This window comes from Thunnus albacares, chromosome 14, assembly GCF_914725855.1.
Source record: "Thunnus albacares chromosome 14, fThuAlb1.1, whole genome shotgun sequence".
Taxonomy (NCBI): domain Eukaryota; kingdom Metazoa; phylum Chordata; class Actinopteri; order Scombriformes; family Scombridae; genus Thunnus; species Thunnus albacares.
This window is the reverse complement of record NC_058119.1, coordinates 8292271-8318796: the sequence shown is the minus strand read 5'-3', so window position 1 is coordinate 8318796 and position 26526 is coordinate 8292271. Positions and strand designations below refer to the sequence as shown.

Sequence of the window (26526 nt, the reverse complement as noted above, 5' to 3'; positions counted from 1 at the left end):
ACTGAATGTTGCACTTTGAGAGAATTGTGGTTTGTGTATTAATGAGGCAGACATGACAGAAATCACTGAGTTCTGCGATATAGCACAGTACCCTGAGGAATTTACAGGAGCATGAAAGGTACATCTACAGCTGTCTGCTCATTGCTATTGATCTATTATGAATGTCAGTTTCCACTTCGGCTGGGATTCATGCTGAGTTGAAGGTTTATTGTGCATGCTACCTTACATATATAGAATTTTTATCATGTAAAATATTATACAAAATGAGACTTTTCAACCATGATGATATTGTATACAATACATATGGTTTTCTTAATAGCAAATTAGATAAACTTTCTGACCTTTACAAAATCACCTCATGGAAATCGGAAACTACAGCATGATTCAAGATCAGATTTTTTATTTATTGCAGAGTGTGTCCAAGTCAGACCAAGGGTCCTACTTTCCCGCAGGCGCAAGGCCCGCGCTGGTCCAAACGCAGTCTTTCTGCAATTTCCCGGGGTCTACTTTTTGTGAAATTACGTTTGCGATAAAATTTGCTCAGAAATCCCTTTATCGCACGTGCAGACGCAGGGCAATTTTCGTGGCTTCAGTTGGCAGAGGCGCACGCACAAGACGTCTCCAAAATTACAAAACACATTTAATTTATGTTAAGTTTTGCCCCTCTCAGTATGTTACACGTTTTTCATCTACTGCAGATTGATATGAGAATCAAAACAAAATTTTATTCAGTTCAGATATACAGCTGTATTCATCACAGAGCAACAGGGATGATACCTGTGTTTCATCTGCAGTCTCTGAGTTGAGAGAGGGGCTGTGCATCACTTTACGCACGGACAGCAGAGGCAGAGGAAATTTCATTAACCGACCGGATCGGTCAGGATCTACGATATAATTAATGTTCTGCATTTTATAAACGTCAGACAGGAAAGCTGTTAATCACAGATTCCAAGTTTAACAATAAAATAATTTGAAGTAACGTGGCTGTCCTCAGGATGCGTCCTGAGCTCCATCAAATCCGTCCGGACATTTTTATTAAATAAAAGTTGGAACTCAGTTTAGAGAATCAAAATAGTTCTTCTGTCATGTCGCGAAGATAATTACAGTGAGTTTTCAGCTATGCCACTTACAGTCAAATCTCAAAATATTTTCAGCAGTCAATTCTGCGCATGAACGTGTATCCATGCAATCAGTGTATTACCCTCTGACAACCGGAGGTCTGACAGGTGTGCCGTGCGCGCTCCTTCCTAAACAGAGCAGACATACATCAACATTCTCTATGCCGTGAACAAATAAAACATGTTCGTGAAAACATTTTAAAACAGGTTTAAACACAGTCCTGCATACTTTACGCACAGCCGGGCACGTGGATACCTTCATTCATCATTTAAATATTTCGACGAAACAGTGATAGAATTTGCGCGCACCAGATACTCTGTAACCAGCAAATCTGTTGTTTGCAAAAAATGAGCGGCAGCACCGGTATGATAGCAGCTGCAGCAGACATGGGAACACATCAGCTTTATTTCCATTCCATCATTCTCAGCATTGTATTGATGTATATTAATATTTGGGGTGTCAGTGTCCTGAATCTATATTTTGGAATTACAGGCTTCATAGAGGTGAACTCATTTCTCCCTCTCACTCAGCCCCTCTCCCCTGTTTCACCTGCTGCTGCGTTTAAAGGGAATGAGAGGAGTGATTCTTCATCACTGAAGCCCACCCCGACTCCACCTCCATAATACATTCCTCCCACTAATAATGTATTCAGTCTGTCCTCCACGTTGCGCTTGGCTGAGCTCAAAGTGCACCAGTGCTGATGGTCGGGAAAACTGCAAAAATGTGTTGGCCACACCCATACGCCAGGAATTAAGACTTGGATCTGAGCAGTGTCATCAGCCTCTGAACATTTGAACACTTCTTTACCCAAAAGCTAAAATTCAGAAGCTGTCAATAATGTTCCATTAGTGATGTAAATATGTGAATCCACAAGAAGTTTATATTTTAATTATGACTTTTGACCTCTGGGGAGAGGAAGTGAGCTCAGCAGAAACCTACTTCTCCTTTCTTTCTCCTTAGATTTTCCAGTATGAGTTACAAAACCACAAGAAGAAACTTCTAACAGATGAGTCTCACATCCCCTGGCTGATCCATTAATTATGAGCCAATCTGATGACTCCTTTATTCGCAACTTGCTTGAGAATCCAGATCCATTCATTATTCAGAAATGTCGCATTTCCTCAAAAAAATGATACCAAATTAGAAAGTAGGGGAGAAAAAAGTATTCATTATTAAAAGCTGATGTTGTAATGAAACAATTTGTTACAATGGATATGCACATTATCAAAAGATCCCTTGCTCCCTTCTGTGCACTCCAAATGAGTCTGAGGTGTCATTGTGACAAACTCGATAAATCCCAAACATCTTATTTAAAGCACGACTTTGCTGACTCAGTCTATTTGTAACTGAAACGCTCTCCAGAAAAACACATTTTTGTCAGTATAGATTGGCCATTTCAGGAATAAAACACATAAACACACAGAAAAGGTGAGCTATTTGTAGTGTGAGCTGTTCCATTAGCGTTGTGTCAGCATCGAGAATGTAAAATCAAAAGCTTTTAAGCAAAACTTAAAAGGGCACTCCATCAATTTTAGACATCGAGATCGCTTACTCGTCATGGGGAGTACCGCTCAGGCTGCATGTATTCTTGTACCTTCTATGAAGATCTGAAGCTGTGTCTGAAACACCCTGAAATCTCCCTCATTCACCAGACACTCAGTAATTTATATAGCAAGCAGTAAACTGAGATTTTGGACACTGGTGAATCATCATTTTGAATGATCACTGAAGAGGTCAAGGTGTAGAGTTAGGACTGAATATTTGCATCTATAAAGTGTCAGGCATTGCATTGTTGGATTTTTAATAACATCTCACCCAGTAGGATGGAGCTTATAAAAATCTAATTCTTAAGATGCAGCATGTTTGAAAGATATATAGACTTGCAGTCAGAGAGATTCTAATGAAAGTCACTATCAAAGTGAAAGGAAGTGTAGCATCCAGCGTTTTTATAAGGTGACCCATACTAAGGGCTAAACCTCAGAATAGAACTATATGGATATTGACCTTTTTTCTGTCTCTCGTGAGTCCTCCAACTTAATGGACATGCAACACTAAATTGCTTTATTTACTGTAGTTGTGACTTTCCAACATAACAAACATGTATTGGTCTGTATTCAGGACTTCCTCAATTGGCACAATTCCTTTGGTTCAGTGTAATTCTTACAAATATGTTTGCGGATAGAAAATATGTTTTATGTGCACAGATTAGTCACCAAAGATGTAAAACTTAAGCTTTCCTGACCTGAGTACAGTAGATCACCTGATGAACTCAGTTGTATCCTTTGCTTCTTATTAAAAGTTTGTTCCAGTCCCAGCTGGTTAAGTGTCACTTTCATGTGACATTTTGTGTGGACATATTTTTTCTGTCTGCAATTTCAGGTAGTAAGGATTAAATGGACTTGTTTTCCCACCATTTCTGGGCTTGTGGGCCATGAAATTGGTTAAATGCCTGAGTGTCAGGAATCTTATTTAAAGGTTCTATATGTAAGAATTATGAAGCAATTTACATGTATGAATCATTTTTTATTGCCAATGAGTGAATGGGTTGTAACATAACTTAAAAAATGAGAAGTTCCCCGACTTCCTTGATTGACTGTAACTGCCTGTGGACTGATTTCTATGTGAAGGACTCGGGCCAATTTTTCTGTGAAAATTCAAAGGATGTGATGTTTTTGAGCACTCTCAAGTGCCTTGCCTCTTTCCCGCTAACGTCAACAGATGACCAGCACCCACCATAACAAAAACTATGCTAACTTTTCCAACTAGAAACACCCTGCAGCTCACTTAACGACTACCAGTGTTACTAATGAGAAGGAATTTCTGATTCTTACATATAGAACCTTTAAAAGCAAATATCTCATAGTAAATGGCATCTCTGCTGTTGAGATTTTGACCCATAGCCTTTCAATTATGTCATTTTCATTGAATAACATTATCACTGAATAATATACTATAGTCTTTGTTACTAGCATATCCTATTGTAAGACATACAAAGACAGAATGTGCGATCCGAAACTGGTTTTATGTTTTTCTTATTCTTCTTTTGATCAGATAAAATCTCAACCAGTCAAACTTTTCAGTTTGTGGTCATTAGATGTGAACTAATATACACAGTTTCATGAATTCTCCATTTAAATGCTCCTTTGAACACATAGAGTATGATGGAGTGTTATGTGCAGCATCTTGAAGGGTATTGCAATGTTAAGTGATATTAGATGCCAGCTGACTCTTGATGCATTAGATCCAGGTTGATTTGGCTGCCATAATGGCACTGCTCATCCAGAGGCGGGGAGCTGCCCTTGACAGGAAAACAATATGGATGTTTTGAAGGATGGCTCACTTGGCTTTGATTGAGCACTCTAATCACTGACATACTGAAAGGAAACCATCTCTTCTATTTCCAAGACAAACAAATGTGTAACTGACTGGCAGCTCTTTGCTGCTATATCAAATGTTATTCATCTGTATGGCTAAACAAGATTGTATTTTGTGCATAATTTACCTCAATAACACATAATCACACAGCACATAGTCTTTGTAAGGATTCAGTGTGAGTTGTTCAGGAGCAACAATGTATGTGGGTGTTTTATTGTGTGAGTGCTCGATGTGCCTTGAAACGACAGTATCTAAGATACCTAGCAGGAGCAACTCTCATTACATATTATGCCATTTTAACAATTCACTATCAACTCTAAACAAAGAGGAAAATTGGTGTTTGCCATATGCAGGAAGACTTTGAGCCAATTATTTGGAAACAGTGGGCAAATTAAGAGACTTTAAATCTAAAAATATTATTATTATATTGTAATTTATTTCTTAGCTCATTCCTTGTATCACCTAATCAGATATTTGGAGCCTTGTAGTCACATGTGTGAGGTGAAGCCAGGATCTTTCACATAAGGATCTCTCAGCATACTAACTTTCTCCACTTGTTACAGAACTGGCTGCTGCAGCACTCCTGGGTCTGATTGGATGGATTGTTACCAGACATCACTCAAAAGTTTTCTACTAGCCAAGTGTACATATGAAATAGGCTTTTTCTCTTTCTCTCTTTTCTCTTTTAACCCTGCTACCTTCAGGCCTTGTGCTCTTTACAAATTTTTATCACACCTTAATAAGCTTTGAAAACAATACAATCACGACAGCTTGTCAGCACAGTGAAGAGGGCAGATGTCTGGGATCAACAACAGCCTTATTGATCTGTGGCGTCTTTGTCTTGTTATTCATGGAGGAATACTTTTCATGACTAACAAGGTCATGAGGGTTAAAAGCTTCTATGAAATCATTCAGGGATTTAATTTTTATCCCTTCAGGATAACCAAATTCATTTTAATCTTTATTGCAGTCTTGACAGTAAGTATCAGGGGTGCTTGCTAACATGCTGGTGTGTATCGGGTATAGACACAATGTTAACCATGTTCACCATCTTAGTTAAGTGACTGATGGGAATGTCATTCATTTTGTAGTATTTGAAAATATTAAATTTTGACCTGCTGTTGGCAGAAATTTCACTAAAAAAACAGAAACGTTAACCTCATGGTGGCACTAGAGGAAAAGTCAGGGGATCACCAGTCACCAGACTCCATCCTCTGAGGACCATGAATATCCAAATTACATGAACCAAAGTGATATAACCATCATAAAGACCAACATTGCCATGAATCTTTTTTTTTTTTTTTTTTGCTTTAAAAAGAAGTGGTAACATTATAGGTACAATCAGTTTAAAAAGAAACTTTGTCTGATTAAAGCTTAGGCAGTGGTGGACTAAAGGTTAGAGAAGCGAGCTTGTGACTGGAAAGTCGTCGGTTCAATCCCCGAACCGGCAGGATAAATCCGGGTGGGAAAAGGAAAAGCAGTGTCGCTCCTCCCTCATTACCACCACTGAGGTACCCTTGAACAAGCCCATTAACCATAACTGTTCCAGTAGAGCTGTTCAGTGGCCAACAGGTCAAACTGTTGTTGTACTGGACAGCTTCCAGGTGTGAATGTGATCAGGGCATTCCTGCAAAAGAGAGGCTTCCTCTCAGTGAAACTTCCCTGAATAAATAAAGGTTGAAAAAGTCTTACTGATATGAAAAGTAAGAGACAGTTTTAAGCATACACACCTTTATTGGAAACTCCCTAAACAAGAGTGCAACACAACTGATGCAGAGAAGCACAACACACACTTAGAACAGAGTTCACACTGTCTCAGTAACACTGTGCAATCTGACAGCAGGTCTGTCGAAGCGTAAATTAATTTAACTAAACTTGGGGTTTAGCTCATTCAAATGCCTGCTGCTGCATAATGTGGGATTGCTCATTTGCATATAATAGGGAATAATACATATGTTCTGATTATTGTTCTGATTTTAATATAAACATCCTTAAACTGTGATTACTCTCCAAAGTTGAATTCAAGTGGAGTGGCCCAGAGCTCCAACAATCCCACTATGACAAGACACGTTACTGTAGGCTCCTTTGTTTTCTTCGTGGACAAATTTCACACAGCGGCAGTCTTTCATTGTACATAAAATAGCCTATATAAACAGCAAAACACAGCTCAAAGAGTTCTCACAGCCAGACATGCTTATTCATAGAAAACAGTCTTTTCTCACAAATGGAACTGGCATGCCATGAACAAAGATTCTTAAGTCTTACACTCTTTTTTTTTTTCTTCAGACATCTATTCATTATAATCGATAATAATTTCATTATTCTTTAATATTTTTAGTTACTTTTATCCCTTCAGTCCCTGGGATGGTGAAATGACTGAAAAAAAGTATCACAGAGTAACAAGCATATGTTGCCCTTTACAATCTGCTTTGAAAAAAGAAACATGTATTATAATCATTTTTTCTTTCTCTGTAGAAAATTATTGAAGTTTCATCTCAAAGTGACACATCCACTGTTTGAAAAAAGTAACACCTACTGCTACAAAAGTATCTATAGCACCAAATCAAAACAAATCATGGAATGACTTAAAGGTGGAGAACTTAAATCTTAAACGTTGATGACAGAAAAATACTCCCACAGACGTGACTTCTGAACTTTTTTTTTTTTTCCAATATACACTGTACCATTGAATAGGAGAAAACTAAATGACAAAGTTCAAACATCAGGCTGTCAAGTCAGGCAAATGCAGGTCTATATAACATAACGCATCTGTGTCACAATCAATTCATCCCAAATCTGCCTCAAGATGTCAAAATCTTCACAGTCACAGATCTCCAGGCCTGTGCTGAAAGTCTCAAGCCGGTTACAATTTTCTCAGTCGACTCTCAGAGTCTCGTCAAGTCCCGTCACAGAGTCTGATGTGCAGAGCCGAGCACCTTTTCCTTCTGGTGAAGACGCCAGGAAAGTTTAATTTTGTATTGCATCGGCGTGGGATAGGCCCTGTCAAAACCTGCACACAGACACACACATAGTTTTAAGAAGCTGCCGATGGGCTGCATTAGTGATAGAGGCTTAATTGAAGCTGATTTGAGTGAATGATGTTTAAAAGAATTTTGAACAGAGTGAAGCTTCCCCTGTCTATTACTGTGCCGCGAGCCAAATTGTGCCCAGAATTATGCAAACAGCAGCTGAAGTTACGGCTGTCTCAACTGAGGCTGTCTACAAAAACATGTCGGGTCTGTTGACAGTGGAGACAGACAAATGTAAAAAAATAGGCTTGAATAACATCCTGGTAAGATAATAAAATTACAAAATAACCTTTCTACATTAGGCTTTCTACTCATTTGAAATCAAGTTGTTTTTATGTGAGTCTCCTGTTTTTCGCCCTCGCTTTTCAGTGCAAATGTATATTCTTTGCCCTCCTAGTAGCATGGTGGGTTCGGAGGTAAACTGAGATTCTACCTTCCCATTAATGTCACAGCAATGGCAAAAAAGACACAGTAACCAAGGCAACAAAATGATCCATCATTTTCTAACGAAACTTGTAAGAGGTTACAAATTGCTTTGTCGATGAAAGGGAACCAGTCATCTGGCTATGTGTCATCTCCGTTAATAAAGCATAACAGGGCACATACAACCCAAGCAGAAAAAGCTACAAATCTTTGGTGTCTGCTTCATTTCAACACGCTTTCCCTAAATTAAGGCGCAAAATATTAATAAATAATGGAACATTAATGTATGAATAATACATTAAAACTGTCTCGGGTTCAGGTCTGTCATCTCCTGAATGCTAGATTGTCTATTTGTGTGGCTACAGTCTACAGACTGAAAGCCATTTGCAATGCTTGGGCAGTCCTTGGGGCACCTCATATAGTCCTAATGTCCTCATGTGCAGCTGTGGCTGACCTCACTTAATGAGGATTAATGCAGGATCAGATTGGAGTTTGTGCCTTCCCAGACACACTTCCACCACGGTATTTCCACCTGCCTGTTATTGATTGCACTCATTGAGCTACAATTTGGCTCTATGTCCCTGTGCAACCTCTGGGAACATGTGTTAAATGGTGGGCTTCTGAAAAATAAAGTTAGATGGTGAAGGGGGGAGGAAGAGGAACAGGAGAGGGGCGATATGTAGGATTGCACTGGAAAACTAAATAAGCCCAAGAGAATGGGAAGGAATGGAATAATAAAAAATGGGGGAATTGAGGAGAGTAAGAGTCAGGTTGGCTTGACATGGACCAGCGCCTCTCTCCAAGTGGGTATTGGTTCTATATTTATCATTATGTTGCCATGGACAACCAAAAATTATTAAAAGCAGAGGATATGTGAATCCAGAGTAGTCCTTGAGTTTAAGACCAAAACATTGGTGTCCTCAGCCTAAATGTCTAAATTTAAAAAGCAGAATATCACGGTTCTGGCACTGGCTGCTACTGAATCCATTATTTATCTGTGACATATATCATTAATAGCTTAATCGGTATGATTTTACGATTTGATTGCTGTGACATTTCAAGGGATTTCTCTGGGTTTCTGTCAACTTTCTGTCCAAATCATTTAACAACCAAACATTAAAAACACTCCAGCATCAAGCAATCTGCCAACCACATTCCCCATTAAGAAAAAACTGGCAATATTTGAATTTTCCTCCACAGCCATTAGTAAGACCTGTTTCCTCAGGTTTTCAGCATGTTTTTGCCTCTTCCCCTCTCAGTGGTGATGTCCCATATTCATAGGTTCCTCTCATACATCACATCTAAATATAGACTTTCACGGCTGCTGAGCAAGAACCAGATATAAAAACAAAATGAACAAACAAGAAAATGTAGGCGTCACCGAGACAAAATGGAGATGGGTAAGGTGTATTACTGTCCATTGGAATGTATACAAGAGCCAGTCAGTCACTGGGAATGGGGAGGTGAGCTTGGTGGCTTGGTGAGGGTGTTGGGGGGAGTCTCGGTGGTGGCCACTAGTCATACTGGCCCTTCAGTCAAGCCTTCCAGGGGAAGGGTGGTGGCATTGTCAGTGGGCTGCGGGTCGTCCTGGGGATGTGAGGGCGCGTGGGCGGCGGCAGCCAGGCTGGCATAAGGCAGGTGGCAGTCCATATGCAGAAAGGGTGGGTAGTGTTGGCGGTAGCAGATATACGCAAACAGTAACCCAATCACTCCTCCAACAAAGGCGTCTGTAAAGTCACAAAAACACATATATTTTAGGGTATGCATCTATAGTTAATTTTAGCCTATGTGGAGGAAGCAAATTAACACCTGCTCTTCAGAATGAGTACAAGTAATTAGACATTACTGTATGTGCTACAGTGTCGCAGTGAGCATTCTTCATCTTCATTCTTCATCTAATTGAGAGGATGATGAAAATAAACATGAAAGGCAAAGCGATGACTCTGTTCTACTGAGCACTGGGCTCACATGTCTTTGGACAGACTGTCTTTGTCACTTTGTCATCTATGTTGAATAGCTTCAGATTATACCTGCCCCCTTTAAACTATAATACATCATATACTATCACACTGCCATAGTGAATATTAAGCCTGTATCGCTGGGTATAGATCAAAATGACATCGCCAGCTGGTATCTGGAGCAATTGAAGTAGACGCTTCCATGATATCAAAAATATATATTTCCATAGATCTCAACACACTCTTTATTTTCTCCTTCTGGATAAAATGAAATATAATATAACATCAATTTCCACCATTCAGAAACTATAAAAGGCATGAGCTTGCTCTGTGAATGTTTCATCGACTCCTGTCAACTGAATTTAATAGACTGTGACTTGATGCAATGTTGGCCTCATTGAGACAGTGATTGGAAGCCCTGCCTTTCCCCCCCCGAGGACAAAGTGCACCTACAAAGTGCAAAGGGATGGTGAGAATATTAGCATCCATCAAACATGGCTCAGCAGCCAGGCTAATGGGGGCTCCCAGCTTGTGTTTACACTGAGTGCAGAGTGGGGCGCCTCAAGTTAAATTGGCTGCACCGTTGCTGCTTACTTACAAAATTTTCTGAGTAGAGGAAGTAGGAAGACTATAACTGAGAAGTACTGATGGGACTCAGAAAGTGGTCAGCTGGCCTATAACTATTGTATGTGTTGTGCTTTTGATATAAATAAATTCTGGTTGTTAAAAGAGTTGTCTGTGATGTAGCTGCCCTGCTCCCCGGGAACATATGGCTCTCTAAAACTAATTAACACCATATGACAGTGCTGTCATCATATTACCATATATTCTCTCCCACACACCACCCACATAGTATGTATTCCCCTCCCTGTATCCCTCAAAGTCTCCCTCCAGTCCTCTTAGAACAGATATGAAAAACAGAAGGTTATAATTGTAATTTTCCTTCCAGGCTGCTGAATTAAAAGCCACTTCACTGTCATTTGAGGCAGTTTTCAGAGAAATCAAAACCAGTCATTATGTTATAGCAGCCTTATAAGACACAATTACTCTGTTGTGCAAGCAAGCAAGCAAGCTCATCCTGATTTACTGTACACTCTTGAGTATTCCTTGATTTGTCAGCCATGCTGATTAAGTTAAAAATGTGTGAGATTACCAGAGTACATCTGTTTGAAATGAGCATCACTCAGGGTTTGCCTTAAATTATCTGTATAATAATTATAAAAGTGTCTTAAGCCGGCAGCAATGCTTCTCAGGCTGACACAAGCAGATTTAACAGTGTGTAAGTTAAGAGGAAACAGCATTTGACAGTAATTTTAATTAATGCAGGAAAATGATATTCAGGCTTGTGTCTGTGCTGTTAGCCTAACCTTGCCAGTGGTGTTTGTAGTCGCAGGTACGGGACAGTGCAATCATCATAGCGCTGTAGAGGGGCAGCACCATGGCACAGAGACGCCAGCTACGCCCCCGACCCTGATCCGTAAAACACTGCAGCTTCCCCGCCAGGTAAAAGGAGGTAAAGCCAAGACCAGAGAAAGCGACTAGCAGGGAGAGAAGTGGACAGACAAAGAGAAAAAAAAAGAGACAGGAGGTCAAGCAGCATTCAAATTCAGATTATTAACTCTCATCCTCTCTGTAGCAACCTCTTGTATATCAGCAGTGAAAACTGTGACCAGTGCATTAAATTTGACTGTGCCTCAAGGGACTGCCTTGTAAAAGTCAAGCCTCTTGATTATACTGATGGTGAGGCAATAATATCTCAGTCTGATGGTCAAGTTTGCAACAGGTGTCAGTGCAAAAGAATAAAATCAGCAATGACAGGGACAACATTGGTGTGATAACAAATTGTTTAAGACAGAAAAACATAATGAAGAAGGCAGATTTGCAGTTTGTCCACTGCCACCTATTCACAGGTAAGCTCACTGAGGGATGAAATTTCAGTCTGTTAGGCAAATACATCCATACTAAGTCACTGTGTGCGACAGGTGTCTGAGAGCAGGGTAAGACAAACCACATCTACACAGCTAAACACAGCACACCCTGCACACTGAAGGAGACCTATTTAGAGATGTGCAAAGAGGAGTGTGTATGTGACATTAGTGTGTATCCCTAAGCCAATTTACAGCACAAAATTAGGTTCCTAATGAGTGGCCTCTATGCAAACGCTGTCTAAGTAAGATAACAAAAGAGACTATGTGAGTCCCAAATTACACCTCACTCCAGGATTTGAGAAGTATAAAGTAGATATATGAATAAAAAGCCAATCCATAACATTCAGTTAATCTTGCAGCTCTCCTTTGGAAAAGTCTACTAACACCTGAACGCCTGAGGTCACAGTGAAAACTAAAATAAATGTGACTGAGCTACTGGTCATGCTGTGCTGAAGGGGGTCTGTGTCTTACTTACTAGGTTAGTGTAAGAGAAACAGTGGCTTCATCAAACAGTCTAATTGTATGAATTAAAGGTAGCATGATGGAGCCGTAAAAGGTGGTGCTGAGACAGGGTCATTAGTTTACTGCCGCAGCGGGCCAAACAGCACCCATCAGCACCCATCAGCAGCCCATTTGTCACTCAACCCCGAAACGGACCAAGAATACTAAGGATGTCGAAACACGTGTTTAGCCTGTAGAGAGAGGGGGAGAGAGGAGGGATGGTGGGAAGAGAGGGCAGAGGCAGAAAGTCCAGCTGTCGTCTTGGCTGTTCTGCTGTCGTGGAGCAGGAGTTCGCTCCATTAAGAACTCTGTATTTTCTATTAGACAATTCAGATGAATATATTGGATGGCTGGTATAGGCTGATATTGGGTTATTTATTAAAAACGGTTATACAGTGTCACCCACCTTGGAAATGATGGATATTATGTAGTTTGCTTGATTGCATAATTACTTTAAAATTGATTTCTATAATGAATCCTTTAGCAGGGCTGAATCTAATGTGGGATTTTTTGTTATGTATGGTGAACTGCATGTTTTCTTGTTGTTGCTCCCCAGTCAACATGTCCATGTAAGGTCATAAATATGGGCAACATGGCCAACACATAGCCAGGAGCTTGAAAAGTAAACTGTGTGGGTCCCATGAATGTGGGAATTATGCTTCTGCAAGGCCACATCTGAACATTTCTGGCGCCCATACAGGTTATAGAGGCTCACAGAGGAACCGAAGTGCAAACCTTCTGCCACGGTGTACATTTGCTTACATGCAGACATAGAATGTATGTTCCAGCTAACATGTTCTTAAAACTGGCACATTTGACTTATATAACATGGGTCCCGCCTGACAAGCTCATGTTGCTGCCTGGGCCCCTTATGGTGGATGACCTATACAACCTCAGCCACAGAAACCATATGGTGGTTTATGTGGTGTGATGTGATTTTAATAGCTTAAGCTTTAAAGTGGACCAGTAGTTAAATTTATTAATCAAGTTAATAAATTCATCCCATTAAATCATTCCATATGGAGAGCAGGAAAAATATTAAACATGCTAAAATTAATTACCACCCTGTGATATGTAATAGCCTCTCCATAGTCATCACCACCCACAAAGCGTCAATGAACAGACAAATTACTTTTGTGTTTTTCTGCCTCTGTTTCCCACCCAGTCCTTCTGTTCTGGGATCATGAACTAGCTAGCCAAGATCCTCCGCCTCAGCATTCCTCTATGGCCATCCATCTCACTTCTGGGTAACCTCTCTACATTTCAATCACACAGCAGCTCACATCATTCATTTTAATAGCTGTAACCATAGGTAAGATGATTACATTACTCATTTGGAATGACATAACTAACTTATCCATAAACCACTGGCTCAGTTTGCTGACTGAGCACCCCAAACTAGTTTTACATGAGAAAATCACACATTTCCAAAGTTATTTCCCCGGTTTTGAGGAGGAGATGATCCCTTATCATTGACACATAGAGATAAAAACATTTAATTCATTGTCACAATGTACAATTTCATCTATATTATTTCGATATTAATACATAGTTTATTGTGTTTTACTTTGTTTCTTCTATAGTTCTGTATGGTTTATGAAAACCACCACCAACATTGTATACCCCTGTAAAGACAGCACACAAAACAAAGTTTAGGATCTAGCAGGTACAAGATTTACAGATACTATCTGTTATCATTATTCACTCAGAGTGATAGGGGCTGCAGCTTATCATAGCATGCTCTGAGTGGAGGGCAGGGAAACACCACTGAAAGGGTGAGCATGTATTCACCAGTGGGTGGGCAGTTATGTGTCTTTAGACAAGAACAAACCACAAAACACAATAAAGACTGTAAAGCATTTCAGTGGGCTTATGTAAAGTATATCTCCCAAATACCAGCTAATGTATGTACGTTTCAAATGGAATGCACTTATATATCGCCTTTCTAGTCTTCTGAACACTCAAAACGCTTTACACTACATGCCAACATTCACCCATTCACATACACACTCATACACTGATGGCAGAGGCTACCATGCAAGGTGCTCATCAGGAAGAGTTTCTCATCATTCACACACACTCACACACCGATGGCACAGTCTTCAGGAGCAATTCAGTGTTCATCATCTTACCCAAGGATACTTTGACATGCAGACTGGAGGAGCCGGAGACTGAACCGCCGATCTTCTGATTAGTGGATGACTCGCTCTACCTCTACCTCACCAATTAAAAAATAATGATTAAACGTTGTCAGTTTCAGATTCTAAAAACCTGCTAATTTTCTATTTAAACTATTTATGGCAATGTACTGTAGGTGCTAATCAAGACAGAGAAACAGAAGAGACTGCAAACAATATTCTGTTGGCTTTGATGTTGGCCTGGTCACCTGACATAGAATTGTAACACACAGCTGTGTAAAGATGTGCCAGTTAAACAAAGCAAAGCTGCCAACAAACATATCATAAGGCAAAGTGGCACATGATTTATGAAATCCTTTAAGTATAACTGTACATACTGCATACAACCAATATATTTGCAGACACAGAGAGTCAACATCTTGCGGATTACACTAATAGAGATACTTCGGTGAAATGCATAATACATGACACTGGCTGGCTGTGTCTTCACACACAGAGAGACACAAAAACACATTTCTACATGTAAAATTACCATCATCGGCTAAGCCAATATATTTGCAGCAGCAAGGTTAACCGATGAATACTAGATGTACCTAAAAACCACTGAGGGATGCTACTCAAGAGGCAGCAGAAGTCCCCAAAAGGCCAGAGGACAGAGAGCAGGGCAACAAGGGGAAAAACATTATAGTAATGAATCCACTTCATGCATTTTAAAAGACTCAAAGAGTAATTCCCCCGAGACAAAACAAAGATGCCTAATGAGAATGATGAGCACAGTGCGATATCTTTTTTCATCTTCAAACAAGCACAAGGTTTGTTCAGAAGTTCCAAGTGAAGATGAACCCAGCACTGTGAGTCTGATTGCATTTCTCAACAGCAAATGGGGGTGGTGATTTGTGTAAACATGGCAGAAATCAGACGCACTAGAGACAAAAATTTGAAAAGGCAGTGAGAAATAACGAAAGACGGATGTAAATTTTTGTATCAGAACAATGAGTAATAAATATGACACAGTAATTCCACTGTAGGTGTATTTGAAGGCATATCAAACATCATACTGGGTGATTTTGGAGAAAATAACATTATCTATCATCTGTGTAACTTTGTTAACTCTGTATCTGAAATAAGCTGTCATACTGAGTGACAATATAACTAGCTTTGAGTTAGATACTCCGCTCCCTCCAGCTCCAAAACCCTGTATTTTGGAAAATGGTTTAGATTATACTGCTGGAAGAGGTTCATTGCATGAGGGACCGATGTTGTACGGGTGTGGTGACATTTCCTAATATGTTGTTGATATGTTTCGTTTCTTCTTTTAAGTTATTATTACATTATAATAAAACTGGTTTATAAAAAGCAGTTTTAGGGTTGTATCTGTAGGCATTTGTCATAAATCCCATCAGGAAGTGAAGGCTAATAGAGTAACAGCAGCTTATATTAATACTCATCTGGCAAAAAATGACTCATGAACATGAACATATCCTGGGTGTTACAGTATGAGAAGAGAAATGTAATTGACAACTTATCCACACACAATAAAAAGTGAGTTGCTTCATGACTTCACAATACTGTTACTGACACAAATCTGTTCTGCTCAGATGGACCAAATGATGTTTTTACCTGTTATTCAACTCATAAGTTTATAAGATGTTACAAGGTCATATTTATTGGGATTTACATGTGCCCAGTGTTTATCTACTGTAGATTTATGAAGAGTGTTGTAAAAATTTGATGTCATCTATAAGAGGGAAAACTTCAGCTTATGGAGCCAAATATTTTTATTGGTGGGCCAGAATTGGCCCATGGGCCATTATTTGCCTACCACTGGGTTAGACGTTTCAATGAGTATATTGATATTTCTTCTCCTCTGTGGAAATGTGTTACCAATTTGTGTCATCACTTACTTATTTCATCCCATTTTTACCACATTTTAAATATAGTTGGATAAATCTAAAAAAAATTATTCATTTGTTTGTTTTCCTAAAATGATGGAGATGTGGTAGCTACAGATGGTGGTAGAGCAGCATGATAAATTAAAATGGACATAACTTAGTTGTCACAAGTTGGTCATTGTCATATTTTTTTTAAACATTTTTTGCAGTTGTTATTCTTCTAATAACAACTACAATTTTCTGCACAGGATTAGGGTTTCTATGAAATGTACTTTGAAGAAAAGTTTGTATTATAAATTTTGATGCAGATAAAGACATTAATTCCTACATATTTTACAAATGTTCTGTAATTAAAATCACATTAAGAGGATTGTTCAGCCTTGGAGGGGATACATTCTCTGAGCGCTTTCTTTCTCTTAGTTGAAATGAAAAAAAAAAGATATATATATGCAGCCGTCGGTAATGTTTTCGTTATCATTATGTGTTACCTTGTGGGACAACAGTTTGTGCAATGCATGTTGGCATTCATCATACAACATCATACTCTCCAGTTTGTTATTTTTCCAGTGTGAATATACTTGTTACTGCATTTTGCATGTTGTTGTTGTTTTCATACCTGAAACAGAACCCATTGTACAATTTAATTTTGTGTATATATGCATAGGGTTGTGGCAAAGCTATCACAAAGGCAGCTCTGAACGAGATGAGTAAAGAAGCATGAAGGGATTGCTGGTAACAGAGTGAAGTACAGCACACTGTATGTCTAAAAAGGAAGCCATGTTTAGTTTATAAAGAGCTGTCTTGTTGAACCTGGTTTTTGACAAGTGAAGCAGTGGAGGAACACTCAAAGAGTGGAGTCATACTCTGGTCAAAGGTTCTGCAGACTAATAATTTGGATAAAAGCAGCCTCTTTTCTTTTCTATCCTGTTGAAATAGCTATCATTGAACTACCTGACCACACACGGACGCAAACTGTCTAACCACACACACTGACAGTAGCGGTTATACCTTCCCCCTCTCTGTCCCTTCTGATTTGACCTCTGACCCTTTATCATCCATTAACATGCAACGGCATCAACAGGAACTCATTATCAGTGCTGTATAATTGCGGCTGCGCTCCTGGACAATCTGTTCCTCTACCTCTTCGGACGCTCCAAACTGAAGTGTGCCTGAGTGAGTAACAGTAAACATATGAGAGCACACTTTGCGGAAGGGTAATGTGCTCCAGACACTGAACTAATATGATGTACAATCCAAGCTGTGGTTAATTTAATATAGATGGTTATGTATAAGTGAAAGAAGCAGTGTGGAGATTCAAAAATGTGATTAGGTCTGTCTCACAGGAATCATTTAGGCATAGAGGAGAACGTAGATGGTAGGATGGCAGATGGTTTTTAAAAGTGCATATTAATTGATCATATCTAATGGTTTAATATGCACAGAGGAGGATGGTGAGATGAATATGAATAAGAAGGAGATCATTTGCTTCTACTGCTTTAGGGCTTGCTTGCTTTACCACTGTGTATATTGGTGCAGTGGGTCCGCAGGAGTTTGTATTTATCTCTTTGTTTTTCTCTTTCTGGGACCTGTCTTCTCCAATTTATGTTACTTTGTCACTTTGCTATGAGGTGAGGAAAAGAAATCTAATCACAGAAAACCTGAGCGGCTTTAAAAACTTTGAAATGCAATAATAGTTTGTGTGCTTTTAAAAAAAAATAGCTGTCATCAAACACTGAAGCCTGCTCTATATTTTTATGTTTGCCCTGGCTGATTCTGATGGATTATTTTGGGTGTTATTCTATAATGTAGACCATGCAGCATCATCAAGGGAAGTTAAGCAGCCTCCAAATGCAAAACAGTTTCTTTTACCTAGAGTCAGTGTTTCAGGTTTCAAAGCAGCCTGAAGTGATGTTGTGTTACAGCCAGATGCCACTTTGAATCAGGTTGTATTCATTATTGTCATTTGTTTGGCCCTATTCCCTGCCTATGGCCATATTCGTCTGCGTAAAAGCTCTGTTACTTATGCAAGGTCCAACGAGCGTTGTCTCAGTGAAAAGGGACACAGACAGGAAATTGGATTTCTTCTGCTCTCCAGACGGGCTGGCATATGGGTGCTCCCTGTGTCCCCATCACACAGTTCTCTCAATCACTTTCTCACTCACAGCTCAACAACATAAGGCTATTAGAGCTGCCACACAGATGAATGTAATCCATACACAGCGCTGCAGTGAATTACAGAGCAGTGTCCCTCTCTGCCATTTCTTATGGGACACAGCCAGCACTTCAAAGCATTTCTTTCTTAAAGCAGGTGCCTGAGAAGCTGCTTTAATGTTATACTAAAACATCTATTTGAAATCAGTCTGGACCATGAAATTACAGCGTTTTTTAAAGTCAGTGCAACATTTCCAGCACCTACGCTATTTCTCACTCTACATGGCTCATGGAGGCACACAGTCATCCATTACGGTATTTTCCCATGTTACTGTTATGCACAAAGACCATTTAATCCCATGTTTGATTTGTAGCCTTTTATAGAGGTTCAAGACAGTCACACTCGCAGTAGGATGGCAATTAAACACATTCACAAAACCATTTGACAAGCACCGTGTTTCTTGCACACAAACAACACCACTCCACCTCTCAACAACTCCTGAACTTGAATATTACCACTTTAATTAGAGTATAATATAAAAAAAATATGAGTTCAAGATGTTCATGGCTCCTAGGATTTTCACTTCTCTACCATGGTTGACAATTAAACGCTTCAGCTAAATGCAACCATTTGCTTATTTACACATTCATGCAATACTTACGAACCCTGCATAATTACTTGTTGAGTGTGAATGTGAATCTAGAGTGGGGATGTAATGAGAATTTTGAACAAAAGCAAACAATATAAATATCAAGCATGCCACGGTTGGGGCACAGCTCACTGGAGGATATAAAATATATTTTTGATTTTGCAGAATAGATAGTAGGAGATAGTAGAAGTTAGCATGTTATCGTTGGTGGACTTTTCTGAGGCACACAGAGGCTAGAGCAAGAGAGAAAAGAAACTTCAAAGCCATGCAGTCACATGTATGTTTTGTTGCAATGTTCAACAGCAGAAAGGCCACATATATTCACACCTGTACTTTTGTGTATGTATTTGTGTATGTATTTTTATTTTACTTTCGTATCTTTTTTTCTATCCTTTTTTCTTTTTTAAATTTTGTAAAAAGCCTCCTGTGTACAGGTGTTGTAAATTAGCGTTTGCTATAAACACTAAATACAGTGCATCTGGTGCTTGTGCATAATTGTATGTTGCAGTTCAAATGCTGTTGTGATGTCCATGTCAAATAAAATAAACTGAACTTAAAGTGATGGTTTTGAAAGATATCTCTTTTGAAATACAGTCCTTACATGCCTGCTGCACCGTATAATGTGGAGAATTTATTCAACATTGCTAACATCTGTGTGGCCCACAGCAAACACTCCATGCATACTACTTAGTATTCATACGCTGGACAACAGAAAAACACCTGAATTATTTAACGTGCTGCTGAAGTGAAAACAGCTTGGAAAGCAATATGACTGAAAAGATATCCAGTGTCCCACATTGGTCTGCACAGCTGAACACAGCATGAAGTCAGATGAAGCTGAAACAGTGGGTGTACATACATAAACCAAATGATCATGACTGAATATGCTTGACTCAATCAACCAAACTCATGAGCTACCCGACGAGTCACCACAGGACGTGTAAATTGAATGATAACTCAAAACTACTGTTGATGTCATCGATGATGTAATTACCTTTGAAGAGAGACGGCAACAAGATTATCACTTTGAAATGTGAGTTAAACACCTTTTGTAGTCAGCACACACATGGATATTTTTTACTTGGTGAAATGTTGCTCAGAGCATCAAGATCAAACTGAGTGAAGAGTTACAGTTGTGTGCTGTTTTAATGAGTACGTTGTAATATATCTCTTGGCACTGTGTTGCAAGTGCTGGCAATGATCTGCTTGGACTGGTACTCACAGGAGGAATGGCTGCTGGGGAAGCTCTTGCGTCCCTCGGAGACCAGATCTGGCTCTCCAGTGCACAGCATCTTCGCATTCACTTGTCCATCTGGAAAACAACGCTGGAAATAATCGGGCCTGGGTCTGGGAAATCAAACACAACCCAAAAGACGGTTACTGCACTGCTGGTAGAGAGAATTCCATTTACTTTTTCCTGAATATATTCATGATAGTGTTCTCAAGTGCATTCTGCAGAGTTTACATCTTAAAGGGGTCCTATTAGGCTAATTTCCAGCTCTATGTTTTTATTGTGGGACTCCACTAGAGTAGTTTTGCATGATTCACAGTTCAAAAAACTCATTTATCTTATACTGGCCCTTTATGCAGCCCCTCAGTTTGGCCTCTGTCTCTTAACAGGCAGTCTTAGCGCCTGTCTCTTTAAGGCCCCCCTCCTGATGAGCCCACTCTGTTCTGATTGGCCAGCTTTCCAAAAGCTGCTGAGGGGCAGCACATATCAGAATCATGTTAAGTTGCAGCCGACGAAAACCTAACAATTCCTGCTTTACTGCTTCAAATTAAAAGCTTTTAAATGACTAAATAACAGGAGACTTTTATACAGGAAGTGAAACATGCTCCTCAGTGAATTAGCAGAGCTTCGTTAGCGGCGCTAAAAACCAGTTGAAATAACAAGATATGGAGATATTTGGAGCTCTTCGTTCAGCGGATCAGTTAGAAATAATGCAGGGAGGAATAGTACAAGCAGAAACAGCCACAGTGATGATGATGTTTGATGAAGAGCTGCAGACAACCAGCACACCTCCAGCAGGTGAACAACTTATTTTACTTTGCAGTGCTGTATAATGGATAGAGATGTTCCAATACCATTTTTTCCTTCCCAATACTGATTCCAATACGTGAACTTGCGTATCAGCCGATGCTGAATACTGATCCGATACCATTGCCTTAAAAAAAAAGAGTTTAACAACTGTATACTTCTAACCCTGCATAGATGTGATATGATTGCTATGATTTCCGGGAAAACTGCTGTTTTATCTGGGTGTGAAACTACTTTAAAGTTTATCAATAAATTATGTGTTATCGGATGAATGCATAGACTTGTGTACTTGCCGAAACCTGATCCAGCATTTTAGGCGGAATCGGAGGCATTTCCAATACCGGTATTGGTACTGGAACAACTCTAGTAACGGAGTCACGGCTCGGCGTGACAACACCCAAAACAATGGAAAAATGCCATAATGTTAGTGGAGGAGAGCAGTGAACTCTCACGCTAGCAGCGGATGACCATATAAAGAAATTCAAGTCGATATCAGCTCGGGCTGAAAGTAGAAAAAACAGTTGGAAATCGAGCGTTCAGAGTAGTCTGAAGCCAGTACTTTTTGCTCACAGGGATTACTTCACTGAAAGAGAATGTTTAATGCCTGTGTTTTTTTAGCCTACCTGCCAACAATCAACTTGATAGTATTTGTGAAGACTCCATTCAAGGCGAGAGCCAGGGATACCGCTGCAGAAGGAAGATTGAAACACACAGTCAAATAAGTATCTCACAGAAGTTTATTGTTGAACCGAGGTCGACACAAGATTTGATACATTCTCTTCATAAGTTTCATAGAAACAATGATGCCTGTAGTAAAAGAACTAACTTTACTATCAGTGCAGTCCAGGTGCAGTCTGGAAGGTTGCTTACTTACTCTGACATATTGTACAAATAAAACAGCCAATTAGTTGCATGGAAATTTCCCTTGCAGCTGGGCAGATGGTTGTCTCGTCAGGATTTACAGTATGTGTGAAACAGCCTCTTACAAATTCTAAGCAGCTACAGTAGTAAGCAGGTTTCAAACATATGTACAAGCATCACACACACACACACACACACACACACACACACACACACACACACACACACACACAGAAATACATTCACGCACAGGTTTTTCATGCACAAGTTTTTCAGAAAACATTCTTTCAATCACTGTATAGCTGGAACATGTCCTTTATAAAACCTAATGAAAAGGTCGGATTTTTCATTCCATTCAACTCTATTCTTTCCCTGTCATACTCTAAATCCAACTGAATGTACAGATAATAATAATCTTAAAAAAAGTTTGTCACCAAAATGAGAAAAAACCTGTGCTAACTTTATAGTTTAAAACATCTATCAGATATGTAATAGGGAGGGGAAGGTGCAGAAAGTCTCCTTTCAGAAGTGGTGACAAAAATATTGCACCTGCTTATAGCCTAATCTGACTGTGAAGCAATTACTGTTTCAGCTCAACTTTGGTAATGGGAAGCAGGCGGACTGTAGTTGGTTGACAGGTACGCACTGTAACTGTACATGCACTTAATTAGCTATGAAGCAAACCACTGAGGCTAATCATTAGCCAGAGTGCCTGCCCTCGTAGGTTAATCCTGGTAGTCTGCAGGCCAATTGAATTCACCCTACGTTGCCAGCACCCAAATGAATTAGGTTCATGGGCTGCTGAGAGTAGCACAGTGTCAATATTATTTAACAGCTTGTTACTATGGGCAAACTCTGTAGATCAGATGAAAGCCCAAAATGAGACATGTTTCGCTTGACCAGTTCAAATATGGGACATTAAATTGCAATGTGTTCCCTTTGTCAGATCCCTCTCGGTATGATGAGGCCTGGCACTTTCAAGTATTGCTCGAGCTGCTTTCTTTCATATGTAGTCCAGTTTACTGATGGTCATTAAAGTATTAATAAATCTTGTACTAGCCCAAAGCCAACAGTAGCAATGACACAGTTTTGACAGTCGATTATTTTACACTTACTCCTGGCACCAAACAAGCCAGTTTGGGTCAAAGTAGCTGGAGTTGTTTAGCTGGTCAAATAAATAAAAGGCATGTCATTTTCCCTTGAAGCATATTTGAGATGCTTTATATGAGTATATGGGATACTGTGTATTTGTGCTGACACATTGCGCCACCACTTTAGCCTGGACTCACTCTCTATCTGCTACTTTTACAGGGGGTGGCAGGTGATGTAATTGGCAATTAAGCTCACCACAACTGCACCTGCTGACACTGCATTCTTCCTCCTAATAGTAGTGTGTTCAACCTGCTTCAGTCTCTTTGCCGTGCTGCTAGGATTGAGCTTGTGCCTCTGGCCACCAAAATTGCTCACACCCATGTGCACTTGCAACTCAGAGTTTGCACCAGTGATTGCACTAGTGCAGTTTCAGAAAATTGCAGACCAAATGAGGAAAAACATCACTACTGCCATTTATTTAACAAAATGGATTGATTTTAACAAAATCTCTTAATAGAGAAATAATTTCTCCTGATATAACAAGTTAACGGTGACAGTCCAAATATTTTCATCAGTTTCCCTATTTTTGATATTCAATAACTAAACAGGAGAGCAGTGTGTAGTGTACATTCCTGGAGAGTTAAAGCTTTAACAAACGAAATTGCAAAAACCACACAGACACTTATTATTGATAACTCTCTCATTGTCTCACTTACTGGAAGATTACTCCCTCTTCACACACCAAACAATAACGTCTGTGTGAGCCTCAAACTCTCACATTCAGATGATGAATAATATTCTTCTTGCTTTGCAACCAAAATTAAAAATTATCACTGCGGAATCATCTCTGTGTCATAAAATATAATCAAACTTCCAAAATGGCCTCATTATATCCTGACTAATAGATAGTCGCGCAATTAAGCTGCAGGAGTTTGGGAATGATAAAAGATTATTAGACAGCTCTACAAAGGGAACATTGTGTTTCCTCCAAAGAAAAATGGAAGAAAATCAAACAATAAATGCAATATATTAGCAAAACTAAGTCCCATTGGTATTATAAGGGTGAAAATCAAACTCAAAAACCTTAATTTATGCTAGCTCAATTATATCTGTTTGAGAGTTTGTTTCATGCGTTCAGAATTGTAAGACCCTTAGGGACAACTTTGAACTTAATAAATTAGCGGAAATACAGGGAAAGCCACATTTCTGTGATGTGATTTTTAGCTTGGGAAGAAAAAATAAATAGGTCTATAGGTAGTTAAAAATATAACTTTTTTTTTTTAACTGCACGCCCAGTCCAAAAACTGCTTTCATGATCTTTTTCTTTTCATTAAGTAGCTTTGGAGCCATGTTCAAAACGACAGTATGATCATGTACAAACTTGTCAGTATAACAGGCTTCCTTATGTTCTTTGTTCTTCTGAGTGATGTTGTTTTCCTGTTCGCCAATAAAGCTTTGTAGAAGTGCTGCTCTGCAGGCAGTAATGGGCCTGTTAAGTTCTACAGAGCACTGTAATCTTTACACAGATGCACTGAGCTACCCTCTCTCCACCTGATTCATCTCCTTGTGTCTCTTTAATTGGATTTGTGTTAAACTTTCTTAATGCTCTATGATGTGCCAACGCCTCAACAGGCTTCTCGACTCAGGGAAAATGACGAAGGGGAAAAGTGCTGCTGTGTGAGAGAAATGCCTAGATGCTGTTTGAGAGTTGAACAGATAGCATGCATTTTTAAATGTGTGTAAGTACTCACAGCTCCTGTGATTAAGATGAACTTAAATATGCTACCATATTGACTGTAATGGTAGGTCACAGAGTTGAAAAGCACAATAAAGTACTTTTTGGTGGCCAATGTTAGCCCATGCAAAGATATTTAATAGCAAGAAAACGAGAAAGAGAAAAGTCTGGTTGTCATAAAAAAGCTTCAGTAACTTCAGTTTGTGCTGCAACCATGGTGAAAATGCTGCTTTTTGGTCTTTCGAAAGCAAGAGCAATAAATTTGTGACATAACATTTCAAGTAATTGGTTCCACGTACCTAAACATGCCTCTTTGATCTCTGTCTTGTCCGTCCTCTGAATTATCTTCACCACAAATATCACCGCCAGTGGGGTAAGGAATGAAATTGCCTGTGAGGAAATCAAGACAAAAAATGTATAGTTATCACTGTGACATTAGCAATGCGCTGCAGCATTCCACGGGTTCTGTTTTGCTGGTTAATCGTAAAATGATTTCTGCCTCAGGGAATGACATGAACCTACCTATTATTCAGAGTTAATTTAACAAAGTAAACTGAGGGGCCAAAGAAGCTTCTTTATTGTTTATTGAGGTTTCCTCCCTGCACAGAAAAGTATTTGCACCTCACTTGATAAGAGATTTGGGCCACCTCAGAACCTAGGTAAATATTCATGTCTCAGAATGTATTAATTACTCTTTGGCCAAACTCAATATATTTTCTTTGCCTTAGCAACAGAGGTAGTAAAAACAAAGGCTGGGTTTTAGTTCCATTATTATAACACACATATTGAATTTCCCTTGAGTATTGTTCATCAGTTCAGCCACGTGCACATCTGTGTATCTCTGCCAATTATAAACTAATTTTGAACCTCACTGTATCCTTTGAAGTAGCTGGATTCATACTTGCAGTTGGATTCACACGCATAAATACAAACAGTCACTTCTATGGTGTTTAATTAGTCTCAAAACCCGCACACATAAAAACCAGGCGTGTGCACGTGATGGGAGTGCACGTTTCTGCTCTGCATGCACAAATGCAGTCCCGCGAGCAAGGGGCTGTGACGAGTGAGAGGTCCACCCTCCCAACACGCTCGCAACTGCTCAACACTCACTCACTCATCAAGTTGACTTTTGAGGCTGGAGGCGGGGATGTCTTTTGTTTTTTTAATGGCGGTTGGCAAACAGCTTTTAGGTGCATTACTGCCACCTTCTGGATTGGAGTGTGGATCAGAACAGTTACTATACTATACCTTTAAATTCTCCTATCAATTCCTGCATCTGTCTCTCTTGTTGATACTTAGGACAGTATAAAAATACCTGCTCCACTGTTTCCTGTAGTCGACAATGTTCACATCCACCTGTAGCATGCTTATTCATGACGTTTAATGTACTGTTCAGACCGGTGTGACCAAACCTCATTCTTGATATAATGTCCTCCTCCTTTCTATTTCTATTGCTTCCTCTCATTTCTCCTACTTTTCTTTGAATGCTGCAGTAGTATCAGCCCTTATTTCCTCTATCCCACTCTTCCTGCCATTTCTTTTTCATTGATTTGATTATACTTTTAACCTTAGCCTTGCTATATTTTACGACCATACTTATTTCTCTTTTTCTTGTTGCTCCCTTTGCATAATTATC

The 26526-nt window shown here is 39.5% G+C and overlaps 1 protein-coding gene across 1 annotated transcript in view; it reads right to left on the bottom strand.

Moving 5' to 3' along the window:
- Positions 1 to 6230: 6230 nt before the first annotated feature.
- plpp4 (phospholipid phosphatase 4) overlaps positions 6231 to 26526 on the bottom strand; it is a 49075-nt gene continuing 28779 nt past the window's right edge. The window contains exons 3-7 of the mRNA XM_044371967.1: positions 25190 to 25280; positions 21826 to 21889; positions 20387 to 20511; positions 11272 to 11442; positions 6231 to 9673 (exon numbers count right to left, since the gene is read on the bottom strand). Of these exons, the coding sequence (XP_044227902.1) occupies positions 9465 to 9673; positions 11272 to 11442; positions 20387 to 20511; positions 21826 to 21889; positions 25190 to 25280 (660 nt within the window). The 3' untranslated portion in view covers positions 6231 to 9464. The remainder of the gene's footprint in view (positions 9674 to 11271; positions 11443 to 20386; positions 20512 to 21825; positions 21890 to 25189; positions 25281 to 26526) is intronic.